At 35.8% G+C, this 25,246-nt stretch overlaps 1 protein-coding gene across 1 annotated transcript in view; it reads right to left on the reverse strand.

The window, feature by feature from the left end:
* Positions 1 to 6,047: 6,047 nt before the first annotated feature.
* LOC121430414 (cullin-4A-like) overlaps positions 6,048 to 25,246 on the reverse strand; it is a 30,918-nt gene continuing 11,719 nt past the window's right edge. Inside the window, exons 6-19 of the mRNA XM_041627705.1 lie at positions 24,788 to 24,877; positions 23,702 to 23,852; positions 23,111 to 23,229; positions 22,320 to 22,512; positions 21,008 to 21,112; positions 19,387 to 19,497; positions 18,337 to 18,422; positions 17,097 to 17,204; positions 15,368 to 15,484; positions 14,885 to 14,996; positions 12,486 to 12,559; positions 11,434 to 11,532; positions 7,356 to 7,508; positions 6,048 to 6,811 (exon numbers count right to left, since the gene is read on the reverse strand). Of these exons, the coding sequence (XP_041483639.1) occupies positions 6,716 to 6,811; positions 7,356 to 7,508; positions 11,434 to 11,532; positions 12,486 to 12,559; positions 14,885 to 14,996; positions 15,368 to 15,484; positions 17,097 to 17,204; positions 18,337 to 18,422; positions 19,387 to 19,497; positions 21,008 to 21,112; positions 22,320 to 22,512; positions 23,111 to 23,229; positions 23,702 to 23,852; positions 24,788 to 24,877 (1,614 nt within the window). The 3' untranslated portion in view covers positions 6,048 to 6,715. The remainder of the gene's footprint in view (positions 6,812 to 7,355; positions 7,509 to 11,433; positions 11,533 to 12,485; positions 12,560 to 14,884; positions 14,997 to 15,367; positions 15,485 to 17,096; positions 17,205 to 18,336; positions 18,423 to 19,386; positions 19,498 to 21,007; positions 21,113 to 22,319; positions 22,513 to 23,110; positions 23,230 to 23,701; positions 23,853 to 24,787; positions 24,878 to 25,246) is intronic.

The following is a 25,246-nucleotide window of genomic DNA, read 5'->3' on the forward strand; positions in this document are numbered from 1 at the left end:
GAAGCCAAAACTGTTCAACTTACTTTCAGCTCAAGTGTGAATTCACTTCCTTGTACAATACATGTGGATAATGTACTATCGACCCACGTGAAATACAGAATCAACATTCATTACACTTGAAATCAGAGACCAATATTAACCCTGTTCACACACAACCATATATAACGTCTACAGGAACGTTAAAGGGGGAGTGGCAAAGGGGTAAGTTGGTGCAACATGGGCATTAAATATAGATAATAAGTCTAAGATTTCTTACAAAAGTTAAAATTTGGTATTTGAAAATGGCATTGACACAATATGGGAAATGATTATTTGACCACTTTCCTACTCAGCTCCCATATGTTATGGTCTTATACTCACTTTCCTAACTGTACTTAGTGGAGCGTTGTGGCCCAGTGGATTAGTCTTCTGACTTTGAAACAGAGGGTTGTGGATTCGAATCCCAGCCATGGCATAATTTCCTTAAGCAAGAAACTGATCCACAATGTGCTGCACTAAACCCAGGTGAGGTAAATGGGTGCCGGTAGGAATTCCTTAAAAATCTGTGTGTGCTATGAACGCCTAGCTTAGCCGGGTAATATAGGAGTGCCTTGAGCACCTAACAAGGTGGATATGTGAGCAATATAAATACCCTATATTATTACTATCATTATTACTTCTAACTTACAATGGGGGATTTCAAGTCCGGTGTTGGCATAATTTGGATTGCGTTCCAAGCTCCAAAAAACATATTCCGAGTTAATACACAAATAATCCAAATCAGAGCATTGACAGTTCAACACCTATCTTCATTCTATGTTTAGCATCATACTCCAGTATAAATTGACCCACAACACCAACACCAAAAGGTCAACACTGAACTTGGAATCACCCACTCAGAGCCTTTGACCTTGTCACGATGACGAGTGGGTACCAGAGATGCCAAGTTCAAAGACCAGCTATGCGTGAGATTTTCTGTGAATCTGAGTGAGATCACAGACATTGTGTACAATGTATATGGGGATAGGCTGTGATAGTTGAGTGAGACAGAGATTTGAGGGGATGAACAAGAGTCCAAAATGCTATTCTCACGCATAATGCGTGAGACTTGGTAGCTCTGGGGTACATCACAACTTGAATGGAAACTATTCTGTCTGCATCGTCATCATCAAGATAGGTACTTGATAATGCTATAGTAACACCAATGAAACCCAATCAAAACCACCCAATAAAAAAACATTCAAAATAATGTTAAAGGGCCATTCATGGTCACGTTTGTGATCAAAATTAGGACAAATCTTTTCTTTAATTAGTTATAAATCTAAAACTGATAGAGATATAGTGATTCAAAAAGTGGCGTACCAAGAATTTTCCACAGGGGGGAGGCAAATTCATCCACCAAAAAATTTGAAAAGCCCCAAAAAAATGATCTTCAACCACAATTAAAGGATTTCGTACCAGACAAAAGTTTGACAAACAAAAAAAAAAAGGCCTTCAAGTTCAAGGGAGTGGGCCAGGGATCAGTTGCAACTCGTCCGGGGGGAGGGGCAGTCTGCCCCGTCTGCCCTCTTTGATTTTGCTCTCTCCACTATGCAGGTTCAAGGTCAGAGGTCAAAAGAAGCGGGTCACATGTGTGACTTCACACAGAAGCGTGATTTTAAAGTTTAATTTCATTTTGAAATTCTGGTGAATTTAAAACTTTCAAAATTATCATAATTAGTTATAAATGTATTAAAAAAAATTAGATTTATAACTAAAGAAAGTCAAGATTCGCCATAATTTCTGTCACACAAGCGACCAAGAAAGGCCCAAAAGGGGTACTCCAGGCTCAAAATAATATGTGAACAGAGAAAGATCACACAAGCAAAACAATGAAACTTTGATATATTGGACACGGAAAATTCTATGCATGTCTTAAAGGACAAGTCCACCCCAACAAAAAGTTGATTTTTAAAAAAGGAGAAAAATCCAACAAACAAAAAACTGAAAATTTAATCAAAATCGGATGTAAAATAAGAAAGTTATGACATTTTTCAGTTTCGCTTAATTTCACAAAACAGTTATATGCATATCCCGGTTGGTATGCAAATTGGCAGACTGATGACGTAACCCACTCACTATTTCTTCTGTTTTTTACAATATGAAATATTCTAATTTTCTCCTCCTTGTCAAGTGAACAAAGTTTTATTTCTCACTAAACATGTGGAATTACCATTATTTTAACAGTTTATGGTGAAGTTAAGTTGGTCCTTATCGTCAAATCTGTAAAGATTGAAATAATGTATTATTCAAACAATAAAAAACAAAAGAAATAGTGAGTGATGGACATCATCGACTTTCTCATTTGCATATCACTGAGTTGTGCATTGAACTGTTTTGTGAAAAATAAGTGAAACTTGAAAATGTCATAACTTTCTTATTCTAAATCCAATTTCGATGAAATTTGCAGCGTTATGTTTGTTTGATTTTTGTCTATCGATTCGAATCAAATATTTTCTGGGGTGGACTTGGCCTTTAATGAATATTCAATGAGCAATGTGATGTCATATCCCCACTTGTTTTTTTGATACATTTTATTAAAAGCAATTACCGATATGTTTATTCAAATTCTGTCCTCCAAGAATTAGGACAACTGATTTAATGCATTACATATCCATTGCTGCAACTTAGTATATTATAAGGGGGACATATCTCACACAAATGTATGAAAAAAGTGAAATATAATTTCATGTAATAAAATAAGAAGGGACATATCATCAACCCATCTATTGAATATGATGACAATGTGCATACATGTTACTGTTTTCAAAAATATATTGCTAAACTTGAAAGTTCCATAACTTCATTATTTATTATCAGATTTTGATGTTTTTTAGCATTTTGCTCAGTGAATTCAACTCTATTTATTCAGATATAATTACTTTCAGCCTTGGAAAGTCCTGTAATAGATTTGATTGATCTGGTGTTTTGTTCATTAGTGTAACTGGACATGAAGTAGTATCACTTTCTAAAATGGATATCATGTAAGTGCAAGTATGAGCTTAACTCAGCCAGTATTCAATCCAGTACTTAAGAAGTCCACCTCCACAAAAATTTGTTTTGAATAAAAAGAAAAAAATCCAACAAGCATAACACTGAAAATGTCATCAAAATCAGGTGTAATATATCAAAGTTGTGCCATTTTAAAGTTTCGATTAATTATTTGGCTTAGATTTTATGACACAACGATGGTTATTAGCGAGACCTAGGTCACATTTGCTCTACGGCAGCAATACGACGAGTCGAAAACAGCAGTTTTATCCATTTTTATCCAAACCACCTATACATAACCGTTACAAAAAATGTTTTAATGGCTCTTTTCGACTCGACGTGCGGCCGCCGTAGAGCAAATGCGACTGAGGTACAAGTATTTGCTTTAAGCTGGCTTGATAAAGCAAAATACTTAGAGGTGATCTGATTATGGGTGTAACCATTTGGCTAGGTTGAATAAAATGCTAAAGAAATTCCTTACTTTATTACTTTGAATGATACCTTTTTATCATCTTGCAAAATTGAGAGGTTATCTAGAGGACACATATAATTTGGTAATAGGGTACGATTGCCATGAATCTCAGATTGAAAAAAAAATACAAGCATAGATCGGGAATAAATAGAGCATCCCCCAAAAATTACATCATTCTAAAAATCAATAACATAAACAAAGGTTAATTATGAATGACTAATAATGAATAGAGTGGTAAAATAATAAAGGGAGACAAGCCACAGTCATGGTTCATACTGCTCTATCATGATCTACAACGCGCAGATCCAAATATAAAGTACAAGACTGCATATAAAAAAAAAATTGTTTATATTTTAAAAACTAATTATTCAAATAAGTGTATGAAGTTTGCCCTGAATGATATTTGGGGTCAATTTTTGCCTTTAACTCACTTTAAATAGCAAGTAGAATGCTAATTTTCAGCAGTCGCGTAGTTGCAAAATTTGTCGAGGGGAGTCACATTGGTTGATGTTAAAGTTCACCTTGAGAAATGAATTGAATAATTTCACTCATCTATTAATCACAAGGGGAGCATTTCATGAAATTAATACCTATTTTCACTGACCAAAAGTTGCTGAAATCCTTGGATCTGATTGGCTCAGAGGTAAACTAAAGAAAATCATACCGTGTTTACACATTGACTCGGCTCGGGGGTTGAACACGAGAGCCGTGCTCAACATGGCAATTTCATGTTTTGTGAACGCGATCAGAGTGATCCGCGAGCCGTGTCGAACACGGCTTTTTTATCGATCCTACAAAATCGAAGGTTTCAACCCGCGACCCGAGTCAGACTCGGCAATTTTTTCGTGTGTAAACAGAAAGCCGTGTCGAACTCTCTTGACCTAGGTCACTGCGCGCGCTTTCACTTTTGGCATTGTTGTTCGCACGGACAAGATTCGATTCCGGCGGTGAATTTCCCGTGTTTAATATACGACGTCATAATTCTTCTTCCGTTCGAGATCCGCGAGCCGTGTTGAACTCGCCTTTTATATGTACGTATGAACGCGATCTCTGATCCCTTCTTCGCAGTGTTCAACACGCGAGCCGAGTCAATGTGTAAACACGGTATCAATGACACAGGCATTAAAAGTAAGTTTTCTGGAGAAAAAAAAACACTGAAAATTTGTAGCAACTTCAGTTTTAAAAACTGTTTTCCCAGCGGGCCCTGCTTAATATGATAAAGTTATTAATTTCCCAGCTGTAGCACAAGCTACCTTTATCAACATTCGTCAGCTAATTCATTTCCATTTATGCTCTATATTATTCTGTGTTTTTTTTGTCTGTTTTACGAAGTAAGAATGCCCTTCTGTAAAATTGTACTTGATTTGTATTGTTTTATATTACTTTGTATTATGTTTTGAATGGAAATGAAAAATAAAAGAATTGAAAAAAGAAAAATGCCCATTATTGCCTAACCATCAAAGAAAGTACACAAGTTAATACCGCATGCGAGTTGGCTCTCGAGCACAGGGATGTAGTCAAGGCGGTCTCGAGGCCACATTTTGCCAGCCTTGGGCCGAGTCACGTGTAAGAAGTCTATGGGAGGTTTTAAGTATCGGCCTCGTCTACATCCCTGCTGAAGCATGACCTTACATTACACTTAACTCTTTGTTAACCGGGGGAGGGTGTTTCACAAAGATTTAAGTATGACTTAGAGTCGCACTTAAATGCCTAGTTGCGTGCAGTAAAAAAGGCATGGCCACATTGGTAAGATCATGCCAAGAGGATGCGCACTACTGAATATTGATCAATAAGACTGCACGTTGCACATCATGTACACGTCGGCATTTAAGAGTGACTCTAAATTATACTTAAATGTTTGTGAAACACCTCCCAGCTTCCTACTGTTGATCCATGGTACCATAACACAAACGTTAGCCATTAATTGTAAGCTTGATTTTTATGATTGATTGTACAATGTCGTCAATGCAATCAATCGTAGAAAAATCATCTGCAATCATTGCTAAGCTTTGTGTTACGGGTCCCATGTGTGAACAGGGCTTGAGGGTACTCTGTATTGAGCTCATCTGAGGATTTGATTACTACATGTATTAGCTGCAACAAGACATTCTGAAAAGCACTGGGAATACCTGTAATATAGTTGCACTTGCTGGGCTCAGCGAATTGAGATATCACACCACTGACATTCCTTGGTGTTGCTTGAGGCATTGAAAGGTAGGCGGACTGATATAATGATGTAACCATGTAAAGTGATGTATGGAGGATATAAAGTATGACATGACATCTATTAACAGACCTGCCAACCTCTGGGAATGAAAAAAAAGCTAAAATGCGCACTGCTCTTGCAGATGGGAAAAAAACAACATTGAAACATGTGTATATTTCACCTTGGTTTTAACAAAATGATTGAAAAAAAAAAGTTAACTGAAATTACATTGATCTAATTACCATATTGTAAGTTTTATGAAATAGAGACATATAGAGATGATTTTTCTCAATAAATTACGATTTTGTAAAAAAAAATATATATATTTTTTTCATTTTTACAAAAACATATTTTTTAAAGAAAGAACGAACTGCCATATTTTGGTTGCAAAAACATACTAAATACACCAAAAACGTACTGGTTGGCAGGTCTGTATTAAGTCATAACACTCCATTCCACCCTGGGCGATTAACACCTGCTACTGAGAAAACTCATTTGTAGTTTAAATTTCCCCCAACAACGACTGGGGCGCGGAGCTTAAGAATCCTTCTTCTCAAATCGTGTACAACCTTTTAGAAAATCAAACTGGGCTATATTTATCTAAATCATAAACTTAGTAAACACTGTAATCGTCGAAAGTACAATCCCTTCCCTCCCCGCTATTAAATAGCTGCAAGTAAATATTCCTTAAGAAACAAGTAACTTGGTGCAATCAGATGAAAATATCATCATCAAAATAGTCATTGGTGACAGAAGATGAGACAAAATAAAACCACTTTTTCATTTCTGTTGACAAGACCTTTGCGATCCTTTCCGCTTGCTTCGAACGCCGGTATAGCCATGGGCGGAGGAACACACAGCAGGAGAAAGTTCAGCTTCAAAAATCAAGAATTCTTCAAGTACAATTGGCATTTCACAAACAGCCGACTACCCACCATGGTAGTTTCATTGTCTTTTTTTTTCTCACTATCTAGACGCCCCCCTTAGGGGGGGTTTACAATTGTAGTCTCTGTACAAGCCTTGCTGGTTTATGCTACGTAGTGATACTGGTTCGGGTTGTCCTTGTCGCGCTCCATGTAATCACGATCGATGAGACTCTCTATTCTCTTCTTCAGATCTGACGGCTGAGGGAGAGAAACAGCATATGGACGAATGATGTCAAAATCATAGCATAAAACACATGCATGGAGTTTACAACGGAAAACATCATTAATATGTAAATTCCCTACTTTTTGCCCATTTTTCATTATCAATTCATATTTATCCATTCTTTCAATTTTTAGAGTATCTGGTATACGGTACTTTATACAAATCATTGTGCAAACATAACCAAAACATGTAAATCTCCATTTGTTCTTCAATTGTATTTTCTACTTAAACTGACCTATCCTTTCAATATCTAATGCTTTCTCATGATGTGCTTGCATATATGCACCGCAAACTTTCAAATGGTATAGATTCATTTATACATTTTCTTGAAATAAATGCAAAGAGATGTTTAAAAAAAAAATTAAAATCATGTCACACAGAGGTTTCTGTACAAAGAAATTAGTTAATTCTGAGCCCGACTGAACTATCTGTCACCCAAACTATTGCCAAAGGATTGGCCAGCCCGGACATGGTGATTTGACAATGAACATTCCTAAATGTGATCGAGATCACAATTACCTTGACTGGAAATCTTAGCTGGTTGTAGAGCTCGGAGACGAGCAGGTTGTGGCTGAGCGACTTGCGCATCTTCATAATCCTGACGATAGCTGCGTCAATCTGGTACTGTCGATCCTGGAACACCCTCTCCTGGGTGTTTACCTGCTCCTCCACCTGTTCCACAAAGAAAATATGTCAGACGTCGGCTTCGGGGGGAACAAAATTCATGGGTACTCGGGGCAATTTCGCCCCCCTCCCTCAATCCCTCTAGTGCTCTTTTGAGCATTCAGGGGCCCGTTGCAGAAAGAGTTGCAATCAATCGCAACTATAAAAATCATGCGCAACTTGATTTTCAACCAATCAACAGCGCTGTTGATTGGTTGAAAATCAAGTTGCGCATGATTTTTATAGTTGCGATTGATTGCAACTCTTTCTGCAACGGGCCCCAGTTTCTAGTGCTCAAAAGAGCACTAGAAATCTCCCATTCACTGCAATCCTAATGCTTCTCCAATGTAGCAGATGTAGCTGGTAGGTTGGGAAAAACAGCCTCCCAAAAATAATAAATACATAAAACAAATAAATGAATGAATGGATAAATAAATGAATACATAATTAAATAAATGAAATATTATTATTATTACTTATTATTTGTACTGCGTTTTTCCCATTAGGCCCAAAGTGCTTACAATGAATATGATTTAATAATTTAACAAGTGGAATGCCTCTGGCCGTCTCACCTGCATCACGCGGTTCAATATAGCAGCAGTGCTGATTTGCATACTACTGAGTACTCTAACTCGCAAAAGATGTTCAGTGATACATGGTTACTCTTATGTCCTCTTTTTATGAACTAGACCAATAAACTTACAGAGATATGATGGTTATTCAACAAAAAACCCCAACATGGCCAAAGTTCATTGACCTTACATGACCTTTGACCTTGATCATGTGACCTGAAACTCGAACAGGATGTTCAGTGATACTTGATTACTCTTATGTACAAGTTTCATGAATCAGATCCATAAACTTTCAAAGTTATGATGGTAATTCAACAGATACACCCAATTCGGCCAAAGTTCATTGACCCTAAATGACCTTTGACCTTGATCATGTGACCTGAAACTTGTACAAAATGTTCAGTGATGCTTGATTACTATTATGTCCGAGTTTCATGAATCAGATCCATAAACTTTCAAAGTTATGATGGGAATTCAACAGATACCCCCGATTCGGCCAAAGTTCATTGACCCTAAATGACCTTTGACCTTGGACATGTGACCTGAAACACGCACAGGATGTTCAGTGATACTTGATTACTCTAATGTCCAAGTTTAATGAACTAGACCAATAAACTTTCAAAGTTATGATGGGAATTCAACAGATATCCCCAATTCGGCCAAAGTTCATTGACCCTAAATGACCTTTGACCTTGATCATGTGACCTGAAACACGCACAGGATGTTCAGTGATACTTGATTACTCTAATGTCCAAGTTTAATGAACTAGACCAATAAACTTTCAAAGTTATGATGGGAATTCAACAGATATCCCCAATTCGGCCAAAGTTCATTGACCCTAAATGACCTTTGACCTTGATCATGTGACCTGAAACTTGTACAAAATGTTCAGTGATGCTTGATTACTATTATGTCCGAGTTTCATGAATCAGATCCATAAACTTTCAAAGTTATGATGGGAATTCAACAGATACCCCCGATTCGGCCAAAGTTCATTGACCCTAAATGACCTTTGACCTTAATCATGAGACCTGAAACTTGCACAAAATGTTCAGTGATGCTTGATTACTATTATGTCCAAGTTTCATGAATCAGATCCATAAACTTTCAAAGTTATGATGGGAATTCAACAGATATCCCCAATTCGGCCAAAGTTCATTGACCCTAAATGACCTTTGACCTTGATCATGTGACCTGAAACTTGTACAAAATGTTCATTGATGCTTGATTACTATTATGTCCAAGTTTCATGAATCAGATCCATAAACTTTCAAAGTTATGATGGGAATTCGACAGATATCCACAATTCGGCCAAAGTTCATTGACCCTAAATGACCTTTGACCTTGGTCATGTGACGTGAAACTAATGCAGGATGTTCAGTGATACTTGATTAACCTTATGTCCAAGTTTCATGAACTAGGTCCATATATTTTCTAAGTTATGATGACATTTCAAAAACTTAACCTCAGGTTAAGATTTCGATGTTGATTCCTCCAACATGGTCTAAGTTCATTGACCCTAAATGACCTTTGACCTTGGTCATGTGACATGAAACTCTAATAGGATGTTCAGTAATACTTGATTAACCTTATGGCCAAGTTTTATTAAGTAGGTCCATATACTTTCTAAGTTATGATGTCATTTCAAAAACTTAACCTCAGGTTAAGATTTGATGTTGACGCCGCCGCCGCCGCCGCCGTCGCCGTCGGAAAAGCGGCGCCTATAGTCTCACTTTGCTTCGCAGGTGAGACAAAAACTACAAAGTATGAAAAACATTTTTTTTAAAATCAAATTAACCCTCATTAGAATGGATTTTCCATGGTAAATATCTAATATGAAAGTTCTTGTTGCACAATTTGATTGCATTTTCTTCAGCAACTTTTGAGATGAAATTTACAATGCCCAGGTACCAGTTCAACAGTTATGCCACATTTGTTACTGCAAGTCAGACCCAACGTTGCTGTAAGATATGATTTCAGGTATAAATCCAATGGAAATTCTGTTTCTAGGAAAAGGTTATAAATGAGTATTTGCTTGTTAGAATCAACCATCAGAAGTGTCAGTCAATTTCCATTGAAATACCATTTAAAAAAATGAAAAAACAAAGAATTACATAAGAAATTTAAAAAACAATTAAACTTAATGAAATTTTTTTTACTGCAATTGATTTGATTACATTCAATTAGACTACTACTAGGAGCTTAGAGACCCAAAATGAGCCCTTCTTAATCTTAATTAAGAGATTTAAAATTAGAATAATTCTGGAACTGACTACTCAAGTTTTTACATTAGGTTTGGGTGATATGCACACCTTAACATGCATTCCTAATAAAGAATGAAGAATAAAATTTACAATTTTGAATACATGCTACTAAGACCTCATTGAAGTAAGGAAAAATATTATCTTGCAAATGCATTCAATCAACACAGATTTATTTTCTGTAATGTCATTTATTTATTTCATTCATTTCGGTATGAAAAACATTGCACATAGCACCCTTACGGCTGAATTACGTACAATTTACAAAAGTGATTGATACATACAATACACATAGTTGATAAAAATATAAGATATTGAAATAAGACATAAATAACTAAACTCTGATCTAGATTCAATGAATATTGATCACAGGAGAGGCAGCCAACTGGCCTGCGTGAACTATAGATGCAAGCTTGTGTTTCATGAATCCAGTTCATTATCGTATCTTTTAAAATGTTCTAAAATCCTTTCTTTTTACTTCTTAATTTCTTTATGCGCCCTAAGCACTCTACAGAGTAGATTTGGTGCTTCATAAGTCACATGTATTATAATTATTATTATTATTAAAGGGGAAGTTCACCCTTACAAAAAGTTTATTGTAAAAATAGCAGAAAAAATAATAAAAAATATTGCCGAAGGTTTGAGAAAAATTCATCAAATAATTGAAAAGTTATTAGGATTTCAATTATTTGATTTGTGACGTCATATGCGAGCAGCATTTATACATAGCGAATGGTAAAAAATCAATGAAATGTCATTTTCTCAGAAAATTGAAAATGGTTTTCACTGTAACTTTTGTATATCAATAGACAAATCGTTTCACACCCGATCATGAAAAGAAAACTAAATTAAATCATCAGGAACCATACAAAATTTTAAATTCATACATTTTATATTACATAACACATGGGGCAGCTGCTCGTTTATGACGTCACAAATCCAAAATTTTGAACTCTAATAACTTTCTTACTCTTTAACGGATTTACCTCAAACCTTCACTAATATTTTTTACTATTTTTTCTGCTATTTTCACAACAAAGTTTTCTTCAGGGTGAACTTCCCCTTTAATTGGTAATTAAAAACAATTGTGTAGGTTCTTACCGTTTCTTTCATCTGGACCTGGTTGATCTTGATTCTGAAGAGTTTGTGCTTGAAATCTTTGGCAAAGACAAACTTGTCACCATCCTCTATCTCTCGACCCTGAAGGATATATATAAACATATAAACTGAGACCATGTTCCACAAAATACATTCATCTATGAGCTGCTAAGATCTCAGCCAACCTATCTCAGTTTTATGTAACTGGGTCCATTTTAAGAGATGCCTGATACGAACTATAACAAACTAACAGTAGAAGAAGAATAAAGTATTAACCCTTTGTAATTCACTGAGCATTGCAAGAATGATTATAGAATTTTCTACTTCTAAATAAGAAAACAAATGGGGTATTCAAACATAGACCTCAATGATGGGTTTGTATTAGCCATCTTGTTTTACTTGAAAAGAATACAAAGATATGTTATGATTTACTCCTCAGTTATGAGCACTGAGCATTGCAAAAATAATTCAATGAATTTATACTTCTCAATAAGAAAACAAATGGGATTTTCAAACACAGATTTCAATGATGATTTGGCATTAGCCTTCTTTTCGCACATCTGAAGACAAATTCTTGTACTCAAGTGAAAGCATGAAAAAATTCAGAGAAAGAAACAAATAATTGGGGTACAGAAGAATAAGAAAAAGAAGACAAGTAAAAAATGTCATATGATAGGAAGAATAAATGAGGGAGAACAGAGAAAGACTGATCATCATCATCATCTTAATCATCATCATCATCATCATCAACATCATCATCGTCATCATCACCATCATCATCACCATTATCATCATCATCACCATCATCATCACCATCATCATCACAATTATCATCACCATCATCATCATCGTCACCATCATCACCATCATCGTCGTCATCATCATTATCATCATCATCATCACAATTATCATCATCATCATTATCAACATCATCATCATCATTATCATCAACATCAATTAGAGATTCATCTTATGTGAGAGATGGAGAGAGAGAGTGTGTAAATTAAATCAAAGACAATAAGACAGATATGAATATGAGATTGAGATCTATATACCTTTGGTTGTTTTAAGATGACTCTGGCCTTACCACAGGCTAATGACTGAAGTGTTCTCCTTAGCTCGCTATCCTCTGTTACAAAAACAAACAAAATCAACAATCTATTACTCTCACAATTTGATCAAGTCTTATGATCCATTGTAATTACACCATTTATGGAACAATGATTTACCCTTAATTCCCTTGTAGCCTCTGCCAACTGTTTCGCCACATGGATTACTTGAACCTTTTATTGATCCTATTCTATCACACCTGGGGACCGTTGCATCAACATTTTTGTCCGACAAGTTGTCAGATCTGTCATCTTTCCTTGATTCTGATTGGCTGAGAGGCACTGTTACTATAGTAACTGTCAGATAAAATGGGACTTGTCGGATAAAACGTCCGACAAGTCCTTTCATTAATCAATCTTGAATAAGTACAATTCAACTTTAAATAAAAAGAGACACTCAAATACACAGGTCAATAATGAATGATTAATTTCATTTTTCATAAAAAGATGCACAAATACATGGCAAAATGGTATTAAAAAAATGCTTATTTTACAATAATGAACAAGTACACTAACATCATACATGCATCACTTTAATTAGTAAGAAGCTTATCCTTCTATAAGATGTACTTCAGGCAGAAAATAATTATATCTACATAATTAGAGTAAAAGTCACTGAGCAAAAGGTCGAGAATTACATCAAATTCTGATAATAATAAAGTTATTGAATTTCCAAGTCAAGCAATATATTGAGAAAACAGTGATATGCATCCTGTCATGAATATACAATAAGTTGGCTAATGATGTTATGACCCCTCTTTCCTTTTTCTTCTTATTTCCTTGAAATCATAACTATTACATATTTTTATACATGCTTGTAGGAGTCCCCCTTGTAACAAAATCAGAAATGATCATCTCCCACAAGGTCCTCAGTCCAATTTTGATCATTCTTGGCTGACAAAATTGGAATTAATATGATTTCGTATAATAAAATAAAAAAAGAAGTGGGAAATATTATTACCAGCTTGTTCATTGAACATTCATGAAGACATGCAGAGAACTGTTTCATCAAAATAATGTAAACTTTAAATGTGATATCTTTGCTATTCCTATTTCTTGTTCATCTGATTTTACTGTTCAAATAAAATAATTTTCAGCCTGGAGTACCCTTTTAACCCTAATTCTCACGGGGGGGGACATAATGGCCCCCCCCTCAACAATTTTTGCGATATATCTGCTGCGCGAAATTTTTTCACCTCCCAGCTCACTGACTTTTTACATTCAAGTCTCGCTCAAATTTTGAGACCAAAGTTGTGACGCCCGGGTACGCGGTTACGACATTACGCAACATTATGCAAGTGCATGTCAGACCAAAAATTGCTCATAAACGTGATTTCATGTACAAATCCAATGCAAATTGCGTATTTAGCCAAAATTCATAAATGTATCATTATTTCTACTTTTACTGATTAAACTTAATTAATTTTGCCTTGTTTCTGATCAGAATTATGTCTGGAACAATTTCCATTGAAAAAACAATAAAAAACAAAAAGTAAAAAAACAAAGAAATACATAAGAAATTCATAAAACAATGAAATACATAAGAAATTTATTTCCAAATCAAAGTTTTTTTGAATTACGATTGTTAAGAATGCTACAAAGAAAATGTTTACCAAAAATTAGCAATCTAGGAGCTTTATTTAGTGAATTAGAGCAAAAAGTATGATTTATGCATAAATTAGCATAACTAATTCATACAAAATAAAATCTCATTATTTTGGAAAATTTTACCATACAGCCTTGTAGACTACATCGCACACTACCAGCGTGCAAATTTTTGCGTCGCTCGCGCGATCGGCGGCCGAGATCTTAAGGGGGGGCCATAATGGCCCCCCCCCCCCGGGAATGACAAGAATCAAAATACCCCGGGAGATTTAGGGTTAAAGAGAAATGCCAGTAGTTGCAGTAAACACTGATTTCATGAAAAAGTCTGTAAAACCAGGCTTAATTGTCAGTATATCATCGAGGATCTAGATCTGGTACAGTTACATAATCTGAACTTTGTGAAATCTTGAAATCTACACTGAAAAATGTTCACACTAAAGATCACCAACACAGATAGGCACACGTGGGACAGTGTATTATTATTGCTGGAATAAAGACCTGACGGAAGTGACCGAATCCGCGCTTATTTTGCTCATTTCTCAGCAATTACACAATTTCTTCCAGAATCCTTTGGCACATATTTTTTATTCATACAAACAGACACTTGGGTGGTCATTATATTAGATTCTGTGAAAAGTCATTTTGAGGTCGTTACCAGAACTGGAATTTATCTTTAAAGAGGACATTGAAAATAATTTTTACTCTCTCTGACCGCTGCACGAAACAGTGGATCCTCTTACCTATGTTAGTAGCTTGTCTGATATCCTCTAGTGAGAAGTTGTCTCCTTCATTGAAGAGGAGTAGGACTAGTGTTTGGTAGAGTGAGACCTGAAGCTCCTTCACTGATGAGCCCTGTGTACACAGCAGAAAATCAACAAAACAGAAAGCTTATTCAATGATAGTATAGTTTATTTAATAAGAATATTATCAGAGGTAAATGATGACCTTGGTGACCTTTGACTTCTGTTCCCCAAAGCAATAAGATAATTATCAATCCAGTAAGCATACATCTTCTGAGTTTGCAGTTGATACCTAAAATGATTAATGAGATACATTCAGATGAAAAATTGTTCTTTTCAAATATTTCATTTTGAAGACTATATTGGGGATGTGCAGAGGACCTTCCCTGCTGACTTAAAGTTGGATTTGGGGTTGCTGGTCACAAATGATTTTCTGAGATGCATTTCCTCGAGGGGAACCCTGGAAGTGACCAAAACTCTCACCTCTTCTCTGAACTGAGCCTTGACCAGACAGTGACCTAGACTTGGTTGCCATTGTAGTTTACGACCGCTGTGCTTCCCAAGGTAAAACCGTTTGAACTGCTCCTGAAGATTAACCATCTGGAAAGGTAATAAAGAAAGTGACAATGTTACCAAGACATGGAATCCTTTCCTTCAGCAATAAATTTACTCACATTGTGCTGCACTCAACCCAGGTGAGGTAAATGGGTACCATGCAGGATTAATTCCTTGAATGCACCAAGTGCACTTAGCAACTGGAGCTAATATATAGTGTGCCATTGAATTGGTAAACAAAAAAATAATGAATGCCTCATAAATGCTATATTATTACCTCCTAGCCTTGTAGATTTCAAAACCAGACCTTGTTGCACAATAACCTTAAAGCCTATACATAATTTATGGTAACTTAGCCATCAATGATGACAGCAATTAAATTATCATTAATGACAAAGACACCATTATTGTATACTGTTGTATTATACATTGAGGACTTGGGTCTTCTTAAACAGTTATAATTAAAAATTGCTAAATTTCTGTAGCAAGTTTACAATCAGCCAATCAAATCAAATGATTTCAGTAGCTGTTTTTACAAACTTGTTCTTAAAACCAAGTCCTCCATACTTCAAAAGATTTTTTAAAAAGTTTCATAAATTAACATACAAACAAGCCAGTTTGAAAACATGACTTTGCAGTCCTTACCAACTTCACAACAAATGTAAAATAAAAATAACTCTGTAAAGTAAAAGTGATCACCCAAGGGAAATACAAAATGTAACCATTATCAACAGGTGGATGTCGGTCATTAGTGAACACTATACAGTGCGTATCAAAAAAAAGTTTACACTTAGAAACAATCCTGTAAAATTATACATTTGGAATATCGTGAAGATTTTTCCACATTTTAACATTGGTACAGGTCCATTTAATCAAATGACGATATAACTGTCGCAAAATATTTCCGCTTGAGTGAGCACCACTTACTTTTGAAAAGCTGGTGAAAATGATTTGCGCAGAACTTTGAAATGGTTATGCAAATAAAAGTAGACCTTAATCATGAAGAACACATGGAATTTAGCTAGTAAAATTGATTTGAAGATCTCTTTAACCTTTTTAAACTTGTTTCCTTTCCCAAAACCCTCCGAAGAGTGCATTGCGCCCCACCCCACGCCCCCACGCACCGAGGCCATCGTAACGATATTTGCTTTACACTGTGCTTTGAATTACATGAAATAACTTAAGCTTGACTTTCATTCTGTTAATCATTTTCAAGCTTGGGGAAAGTGTGGAGAAACAAGTATTAAATGAAAAATGAAATGTAAACCCACTTTAAATGATAAGAAATGCTAGAGATGTCTGATTTTAACTTTCTTCAGATTCAGTTATGTCCTCAGATCCAGCTGGCACAAAAATTGTGAAGGTTGTGCTTACTAAGTGTTGAAATTTCAATTTAGGTGAAAAATTGAAATCGGACCCAGATCTGCCAAATTTTTGTGGTAAATACAGGCAGGTGCTGATCGAAATGGGTGGCCTCGAACACAGGCCTGGCTGTAATTACAAGGATAGAGCAACCTACAAGACCAGTGATTAAATACTCAACAATTTCATATGTCTATAGAAACCATAGATCCTGAAGAACTTGGTCTCCAAGCAAACTCATTGTCTCACCCGCCTACAAATTCTGGCCTTTCTAAAAGGTTGATCTCTTACTCACCTCCGACGGTAGATGAATCTCCAGAGGTTTATACGTTGGCCAGTACCCCATGGTCAGGATATTCACACTAAGATCCATTACGGTCGTTTGACATTGGTGTTGCATATGCTGCAAAGGGATACAAGAGATAAACACCTCATATTCATGTAGAAATTCCTAACTGTGGTGACAACCTAAATGCGAGTTTTAACAGACCTCAATAATATGACCATCAAAGTGTTAGTAGAAATAAGAAATAAAATAAAATATATGTGCCAAATAATTTTGGTAGATAATGAGCAATTGCAGAGAAATCGACAAAATAAGCATGGCATTCCAGAGAGATGTAGGGTATTGACTGAATACCTTTGTTGGGGATCTTTAGTGAGACAATTTATCTGCTTAGATTTTGTGATTTCATTTGGATTTAAGTTCACATGGTCTAGAACTTCAAAGATATGGAGGCACTTAACCTTGATTTTAAAAGTAAATGAATGTAAATGCACCACACAATTATTTCATGAGAAGGTCTGTAAAAATCAAGGTTAATTTTCACCCCATTATCAGATATCTGGCACATTAACAAAAACTTATCTTTGTAAAATCATAAAATCTTAGCTGAAACCTTGATCACTAGCACAGAAAAGCGTATGTGGGATAGTGTATTAATATTCCTTGGAAAGATGTAATTATTTTGCTCATTTCTAAGCAATTTACACATTTCTTCCAGAGCCTTTTGACAACTATTTTTTATTCATACAAGCACTATATAGGTGTTCACATTATGGGATTCTGTTTTGAAATCATTTTGAGAAAATCACCACGACTGGCATTAAGACTTTCTCATAAAATCACAACTTGCTGAAAATACACGCACTTGGCTTTAACACTGTACTTCTACACATGTCTAGGTCTTCATTTGTTACTGTTTGTTTTTTATAAGTTATCATTATCATTATTATTTATTCGGCAAATAATACAAAAATACATTTCAGTATAAACAATACAAAATAAGAAATACATGTATCAACCATTGGAATGCCAGGGACAGAAAAAGTTAACTGAATTACTGTTGCATGAAGCCTCCTGTCCCAATTTCAATGGTTGATTTACAATATATATTAATAACTAACAATAATAAAATACTTGTAATATAAAGGGGTGTAGCATGCGATTAATAAAATATATAAATAAATTTGGAGTCTTTTAGTTGACTACATTTGGGGGGGGGGCACAGGTTGACAGCTAGACTGAGACTCACCTGTTTGAATGCGACCATGATGTCCTTAGATAGTTCCATATCTTTGAACATTCCTTCTAGCTTGGATGTGAAGGCACCACCACATTCTTGAAGGAAAAACAATGACATAGAACTTGGTAAAATCAATTTTAACACAAAAGAGAGAGAAAGAGCAAAAGAGGACAAGAGAGGAAGAGAGAAAGTATAGATTACTTTTTTTTATAAATAGGATATACAAAAAATGAATGTGGCCTTGAGAAAGTACAGAGGGAGTAATTTGTCAGAGATTGGATTAATATTTATTATTTTTCACAATGGTGAATCCTCTATGGAAAATAGTAATATTGCCAGTCCTACTAAGGATGAATATTTCTCTCTTTACTACCAAAAGAAATGCCTGGTTCAATGTTAGTTATCTTCTCCTCATTGAATCATCCCAAATCTTGACCAAATTAAAAATCATGTACTGCACTTGCCAAGCCCTGTTGCATATTTAAGTACTGCGCTGACTGATCATTTGGCCTTCGCATTCAGCAAAATCCAATTCGTGTCTGCATCAGCGCGCAACAGGACAGCCTGCTGACCGGCATGTCTGAGAGATCGCATGATCTGTGCCGTCAAAGGAACAGTTCACACCATTCCATCATCGACGTCAGAGAATAGCAAATTTTCTTCATGGGTGTTTTGTTTCAAAATCACAGTGAGAATATGTTTGATTGTGTTGCTATTTTCAACTAATCAGATCATACGATTTAATTTGTATAATCGCTGATGTGGTTTACGGTACACCATGTGGAGTGTTATAGAAACAGTGGATAGAATAGAAATGGATGGGCAAGAAAGTGGAGATTGAGAGTAGAGTATTCTTTCTTGAAAAGTAGTCCTGAAAAGGACTGTAAACCAGAAGAGATTGATGAGTTGAGAACAGCTTGAGTAGTAGAGCTGATGAGATGCTGGCTTGAGTCGGCGAGTAAAGATGAGTAGTAGAGAGACTCGATATTTCAGACAGATTGACTGTCCGTCTACAAATTTACTTAATTTGCATAGGATATAAGAAATTAAGAACATTACCTTGCTTGAGTTTGGATAGCATGGATTTTTCAGCATCCACTGATGCACTCTTTCCAACTAGAAGTCTCTTGGCCAAGTCTTTCTTGTAGAACGCTTCAAAAACATCCTTCCCTGAGATATACAATAATAATAATAATAAAGGTAATAACTACATATTTACCTAGGGCAGCCAATTCAGTTCCGAAAACTGTTCTCCTACGGGCGATGCTATCATTATTACCTGGCTGAGCTAGGCTACCGATTTAGGTGCACACAGCTTTTTTGAGGAATTATTTCCTGCCGGTACCCATTTACCTCACCTGGGTTGAGTGCAGTACGGTGAGGATAAATTTCCTGCTGAAAGAAAGCACGCCACGGCTAGGGTTCGAACCCACGACCTTCTCTTTGAAAGGCGAGAGTCAGAACCACTAGACCAAGATGCGCCAACATACAAAATGATAAAGACAGATAATGATATGAAACTAGTAAAGATATATTTATGCATGGCATTAATCATTATTATTATTATTATTATAATTATTATTATTATTATAATTATTATTATTATTATTATCATTATTATTATTATTATGAAATTCATTACAGCAATCAAGAATGCATTTTTTTTAATGGAAAAATATCATACAGCTCAATAACGCAAATAAAAGAATCATGACCGGTATCAGTATTATTATCATTTTATAGAAAAGTACTGCAAACCCTCATTATACTCAGTTTCAATGAAGGAGCACAGCTAGTCACTGTCCATTTCAGAAATCAGATGACTTATTATCTTAAGCAATGTGAGCATACAATAGTCAATTTTATCACTTAATGGAAAATAAACAGAGCTGTTGGCAAGAAGGTAAGGGATTGTAGATCCATTAATTTGAATTACACCCTTTACGTGAACTTTGCCTATTCTGATTTCCTTTCTGTTTTCCAACTTATTGCCACAGAAATTCAGGCAACAAGTCTTGACCACTAGAAAGGTTTTACTTATAAATGGAGCCTTACTCTAGTCGAGAGTTGGAAATTTGAAGAACCATAAAATGGTAAAGGTTGTTAACGTTATCAATACTTTTAGTACCGGTGTTTGTGCTATTGATATTACCACATTAACAAATTACATCTTGACATGATTCTGCTGAGAGTCACTTGTGCTGCACAGAGAAATTAATGTATGGGACTACACAAAAATGACCTGCCCAAACAATTAATCCAGCTTCAGTACCATCAAAGCTATGGTATCCAAAGATCAATCCTCTGCAGTGGATTTATATTCTTCCCAAATAACATATCACGGCATCAAAATTAAAAACTATTCATAATAATATTTATTTCTGGTATTGCGCATTTCATCTCAGTTGAATATTATTATCATGGCCCTAGCATGGCAAGCCTTCTAAAGCGCACAACAAGCATTTCAAGAAATAAATTCCTGTCAAGTATCCATTTACTTCACGTCAAGTGCAGCACAGCAAATAAGGATCAATTCTTGCTGAAGGGAATTACGCCAAGACTGGGATTCGATCCCACAACCCTCTGTTTCAAAGTCCGGGGCCCAATCCACTGGGCCACGACGTTTCCCTTCCTCTTTTCCCTGGAAATTCCGCATTCAAGAAGATTTGTTGGGACTTACCGTGGATGAACCTGAATAGAACCATGATCTTGTCCAGGAGTCTCTCAAGCTCTTCCTCTGTAGCTTCCTTGTTACCGGCTCTGAGCTTGTTGTCAACATACTTGGCTAGAACACAAGAAATGGGATTTAACAATAAAGCAGATCAGCGAATGGATACTTGTAGTAATAACAAATAATAATAAAGACATTTATAATGCCCCAAAACACATCCACCCTATCACAGGTGCTCAGGGCGCTGACAATGAAATTCACATAAACTTAAAGGTCAAGTCCCCCAAGAAATATGTTGATTTGAAACAACAGAGGAAAATCAAGTATGCTGCTGAAAATTTCATCAAAATCATATATAAAATAAGAAAGATATGACATTTAAAAAGTTTTGCTCATTTTTCACAAAACATATATGCACGATTCCACGACATGCAAGTGAGAGGGTCGATGATGTCACTCACTCAGTATTTATTTTGTTTGAATTATACAATATTTAATATCTTCCAGATTTTACAATAAGGACCAACTTGACAGAACAATAAAGTGTCTAAACAATAGTGATTCCACATGTTCACTGAGGAATTACACTGTTTCACAGGACAATAACGAGAAAATATTTCAGATAAAGTACAAAAGAAATAGTGACTGAGTGACATTATGAGTCCCCTCATTTGCATACAGACCAGGATATGCATATAACTGTTTTGTGAAATCAAGCAAATATTTCTTATTCTACACTTTGATGACATTTTCAGTGTTATGCTTGTTGGATTTTTATCTTCATATTCAAGTCAACTTTTTGTTAGGGTGGACATGTCATGAAGTTACTACAATTTGCAGTTTGGCCATTAGACAAGTTTTCAAACTGGCTATGAAATTGCAATTAACCCATTAGCAACAGGAAGTGTAAAAGTTCTTCTGGGGGAGCCTTCCCCTTTCTCTCCCAAGTTAAAAAAGTTGGTCTGATAAGGCCCAGTTCTAATAGGGTTAAATGAGAATGGAAAATACTTTAAATAATGGGATAATATTTTTTTCTTTGTGTGGGTTTTGTTTTAGAACTATTTTGATTTGTGAGATTTGGAAAAGGTGAAACTATCAGCAGACATTTCGACTACAATCTTGATCTTTCAAGATATGAATGGATATTATGAGAGAAAAACTCTGGGATGTGTTAAATACTGGTCATTTACTACAATAGCAGCAATCTTTAACTGAACGTTCCTCCACAATCGGAGAAACTTCACAACTCTCTGTATCTCTTTGCGTAATGATTGCACATGCAGAGGGTGGAGACCAAGAGCCAATCTACCAAGATACATACCGACAAGTTCAGCTGGTTTGTTGAGCCTTTTGTTGATGAAATTCTCAAAGGACTCTTTCAGGGAGATGGAGAACTTCTCGTTCTTGGCGAAGCAGGTCTCCAGGATGTTGTCCAGCTTTTCCTTGAAGTCGAGGAGTTCCTGGACCATCGTCTTGTCCTTCTCAGAGTCTATCACTATGGTAGTGCCGGTTTTCTGATGAAACAAAAAGGTTGGAGGAACTAATGAGTAATCATTGGGCACAACTTCACAAAAAAACCCAACCATACATCATCACTTCAGTAGGTGTCATGGTGCAGCGGTTCTGACTCTCGCCTTGTAATCAGAGGGTCCTGTGTTTGAATCCCACCATGGCCAAGCATCCTTTGGCAAGGCGTTGATCCACACTTTGACACTCTCCACCCAGGTGTACCCATATCCCATACTCCAATGGGTACCCCATACGCCTAGCAATTAAGTCTTGGAATTCGTCTTTGAATACTCCCCAGGAAGTGGAGTAAGTGCATATAATTGTGTGAGGGCATGCAAGGATACGACAACCAGGGTAACATGTAAAGTGCTAGAAGATGTTTTTGTGATGTATATTGCATGCTATATAAAAGTGGATTATTGTAATCACCTGCTTAAAATCTTGCAATGTGTGATTACTATAAATGACAAAAAACTAGAAATGAAGAAAGTTGAATGGTGTTTCATAAAATGGCTTGTAAGTTACACATGACTTTACAAACGATTTCATACTGAATTTCGTTCCCAATTTTACGCACAATTCCATGCAAAATAATAGACTTACCTTGATAAAAGCACTGAAGTACTGACATAAATCAAGGAGGCCATTCTTTGTCCTCTGTAGCAGTCTGTAGAGTAGCGTAAGATCGTCTACCCGATTGGCGTCTAGTAGACTGTCCAAACCTACAAATCACCATCAATATAATACCAAAATCAACAGGCTCAATCGTATTATATTGATGAATACATCATGACTACATACGCAGATGTATACGACATAACATTGCAATCACAAGTATGAGCTGCCACGGCCAGACTTGCGACAGCAAATGCGAGGTTTTCAAATTGGAAATGAATTTATGATACATGAAAGAGTAAGTTTTAAATCAGAGATTATAAGACCGACTGAAACCTGGAACATGTGGGAACTTGTTCCTAATTAACCAAGTACAACTTAGAGATGCCAGGTATTTTCTTTTTTACTTATCTTTACATAATTCAAAAAAGTTGTAAAGGCATTCACCCTGATGGTTCGTGTAGTGTGGTGTGGCAAACACGAACCATATCCTGATTACAAGTGAAGGATTATGGTAGCTTTAAACAAATTTGTTTTGAAATCAATTTTTAATGAAACAGTCCCAAGATTAATGCCTACCTTTCTGGAGAATGGTTCCAATGTGGTCTTCTAGCAGTTGTTTTTCTACACAGGCAATAAGAAGTTTCCTGGTTGTGTGGTCTAAATAATGCAGAATTCTCTGCGCTTCTTCTTCTAATCGTTTATCAACGTGGATGAGATACTCTGGTACCTGAACAGCAAACGGGGGAAAAGGTCAAAGGTCAAATCAGTTGCTGCTTCGTTTTGCACAACACGTGGGATATGCATATGGGAGAGTCAATGACTTGACAAAGTTGCTATTTCTTTTGTATTTTACTATAAGAGATACAAATGTTTTAATTTTTGCAGATAAAACCATCCGAAAGCATTTTCATTTTATCACAAATGGTTGTAACAATGGCAATCCCACATATTAATTGGAAGAATACATATTTGTTTCAATATCAATTTATTTACCATCTCAATTACAAAAAAAACATGAAAAGCATACCAAAATAAATTATTTGAATTATAAAAACACATTTATGGAAATGAAGGGCCAACAAAAAAAGAAAGAGTATATACCCTTCTAAAGAGGAGAAAATAATATATATGATATAACAAAATACAACAGAAATAGTGATTGGGTATCATCATTGATTCACTCAATTGCATACCAGCCAGGAAATGCATATGACTGTTTTGTAAAATTCTGAAGAAAAAAATCATTTAGATCTTGATGAACCTTGCTTGACTTTCCTCTTTTCATTCAAATCAATTTTTTAACCTTGCTTGACTTTCCTCTTTTCATTCAAATCAATTTTTTTTCCTTTTTTTTGGGGGGGGGGAGGGGGGAGAAAAAACCAGACACCATCCGCCACCCCTCCTCATAGTAAACCAAGTTTCAGAAATGAATCCAGGCTGCTTCCTCTCAAACAGAGAATAAATGAGTCATAGATGGCAAAAGGAAATTGCGCAAAATATTGTGGAATAACTGTATGAAAAGGCCTGTCAAGTCCTCAAGAACAAGACTGGCAGAAAGATACATGTTAATAGAAGGAAGTCTTTTTTTCTAAGAGATAACAAAATCTTTTATTTCCCACATTATACTTGCTATATTAAGTTTGAATTTCATCACATTCCTACCTCTCTCTCATGGACGAGTCTCTGGCCTTCAGCACCATACAGCATCTGAGTGGCTTCAAGGAACCTCTTCTCGAATGCTTCCTCATAGATCTGACACAGAAAACATACACCAACATACATCTCAATGAGAAGAATGTCATATTTTACCCAGGGTAGTTCCAAAACTGTTCCTCCCACAATGAATAGGATTTTAATATTTGTATGTGACAAGCACTGAGAGCAAATTTGATATAGAATACATTACCAGACATTGAATTTGTTATGATTAATTGCATCTGTTATTAGGAAATTATTCTACCGATGTGATTCAAAATAACTGTTTATAAGAAAATTTCCTTAACTTCCGATCATTCTTGGACAATGTATGGTACACTTTATCAAAGATGCTAGAAAACAGCAAAAAAGAACAGATTTACTACAACCCTAATCACCATCCCTAAAATAACTTCTTAAAAAAAA

This window comes from Lytechinus variegatus, chromosome 16, assembly GCF_018143015.1.
Source record: "Lytechinus variegatus isolate NC3 chromosome 16, Lvar_3.0, whole genome shotgun sequence".
NCBI classification, from domain to species: domain Eukaryota; kingdom Metazoa; phylum Echinodermata; class Echinoidea; order Temnopleuroida; family Toxopneustidae; genus Lytechinus; species Lytechinus variegatus.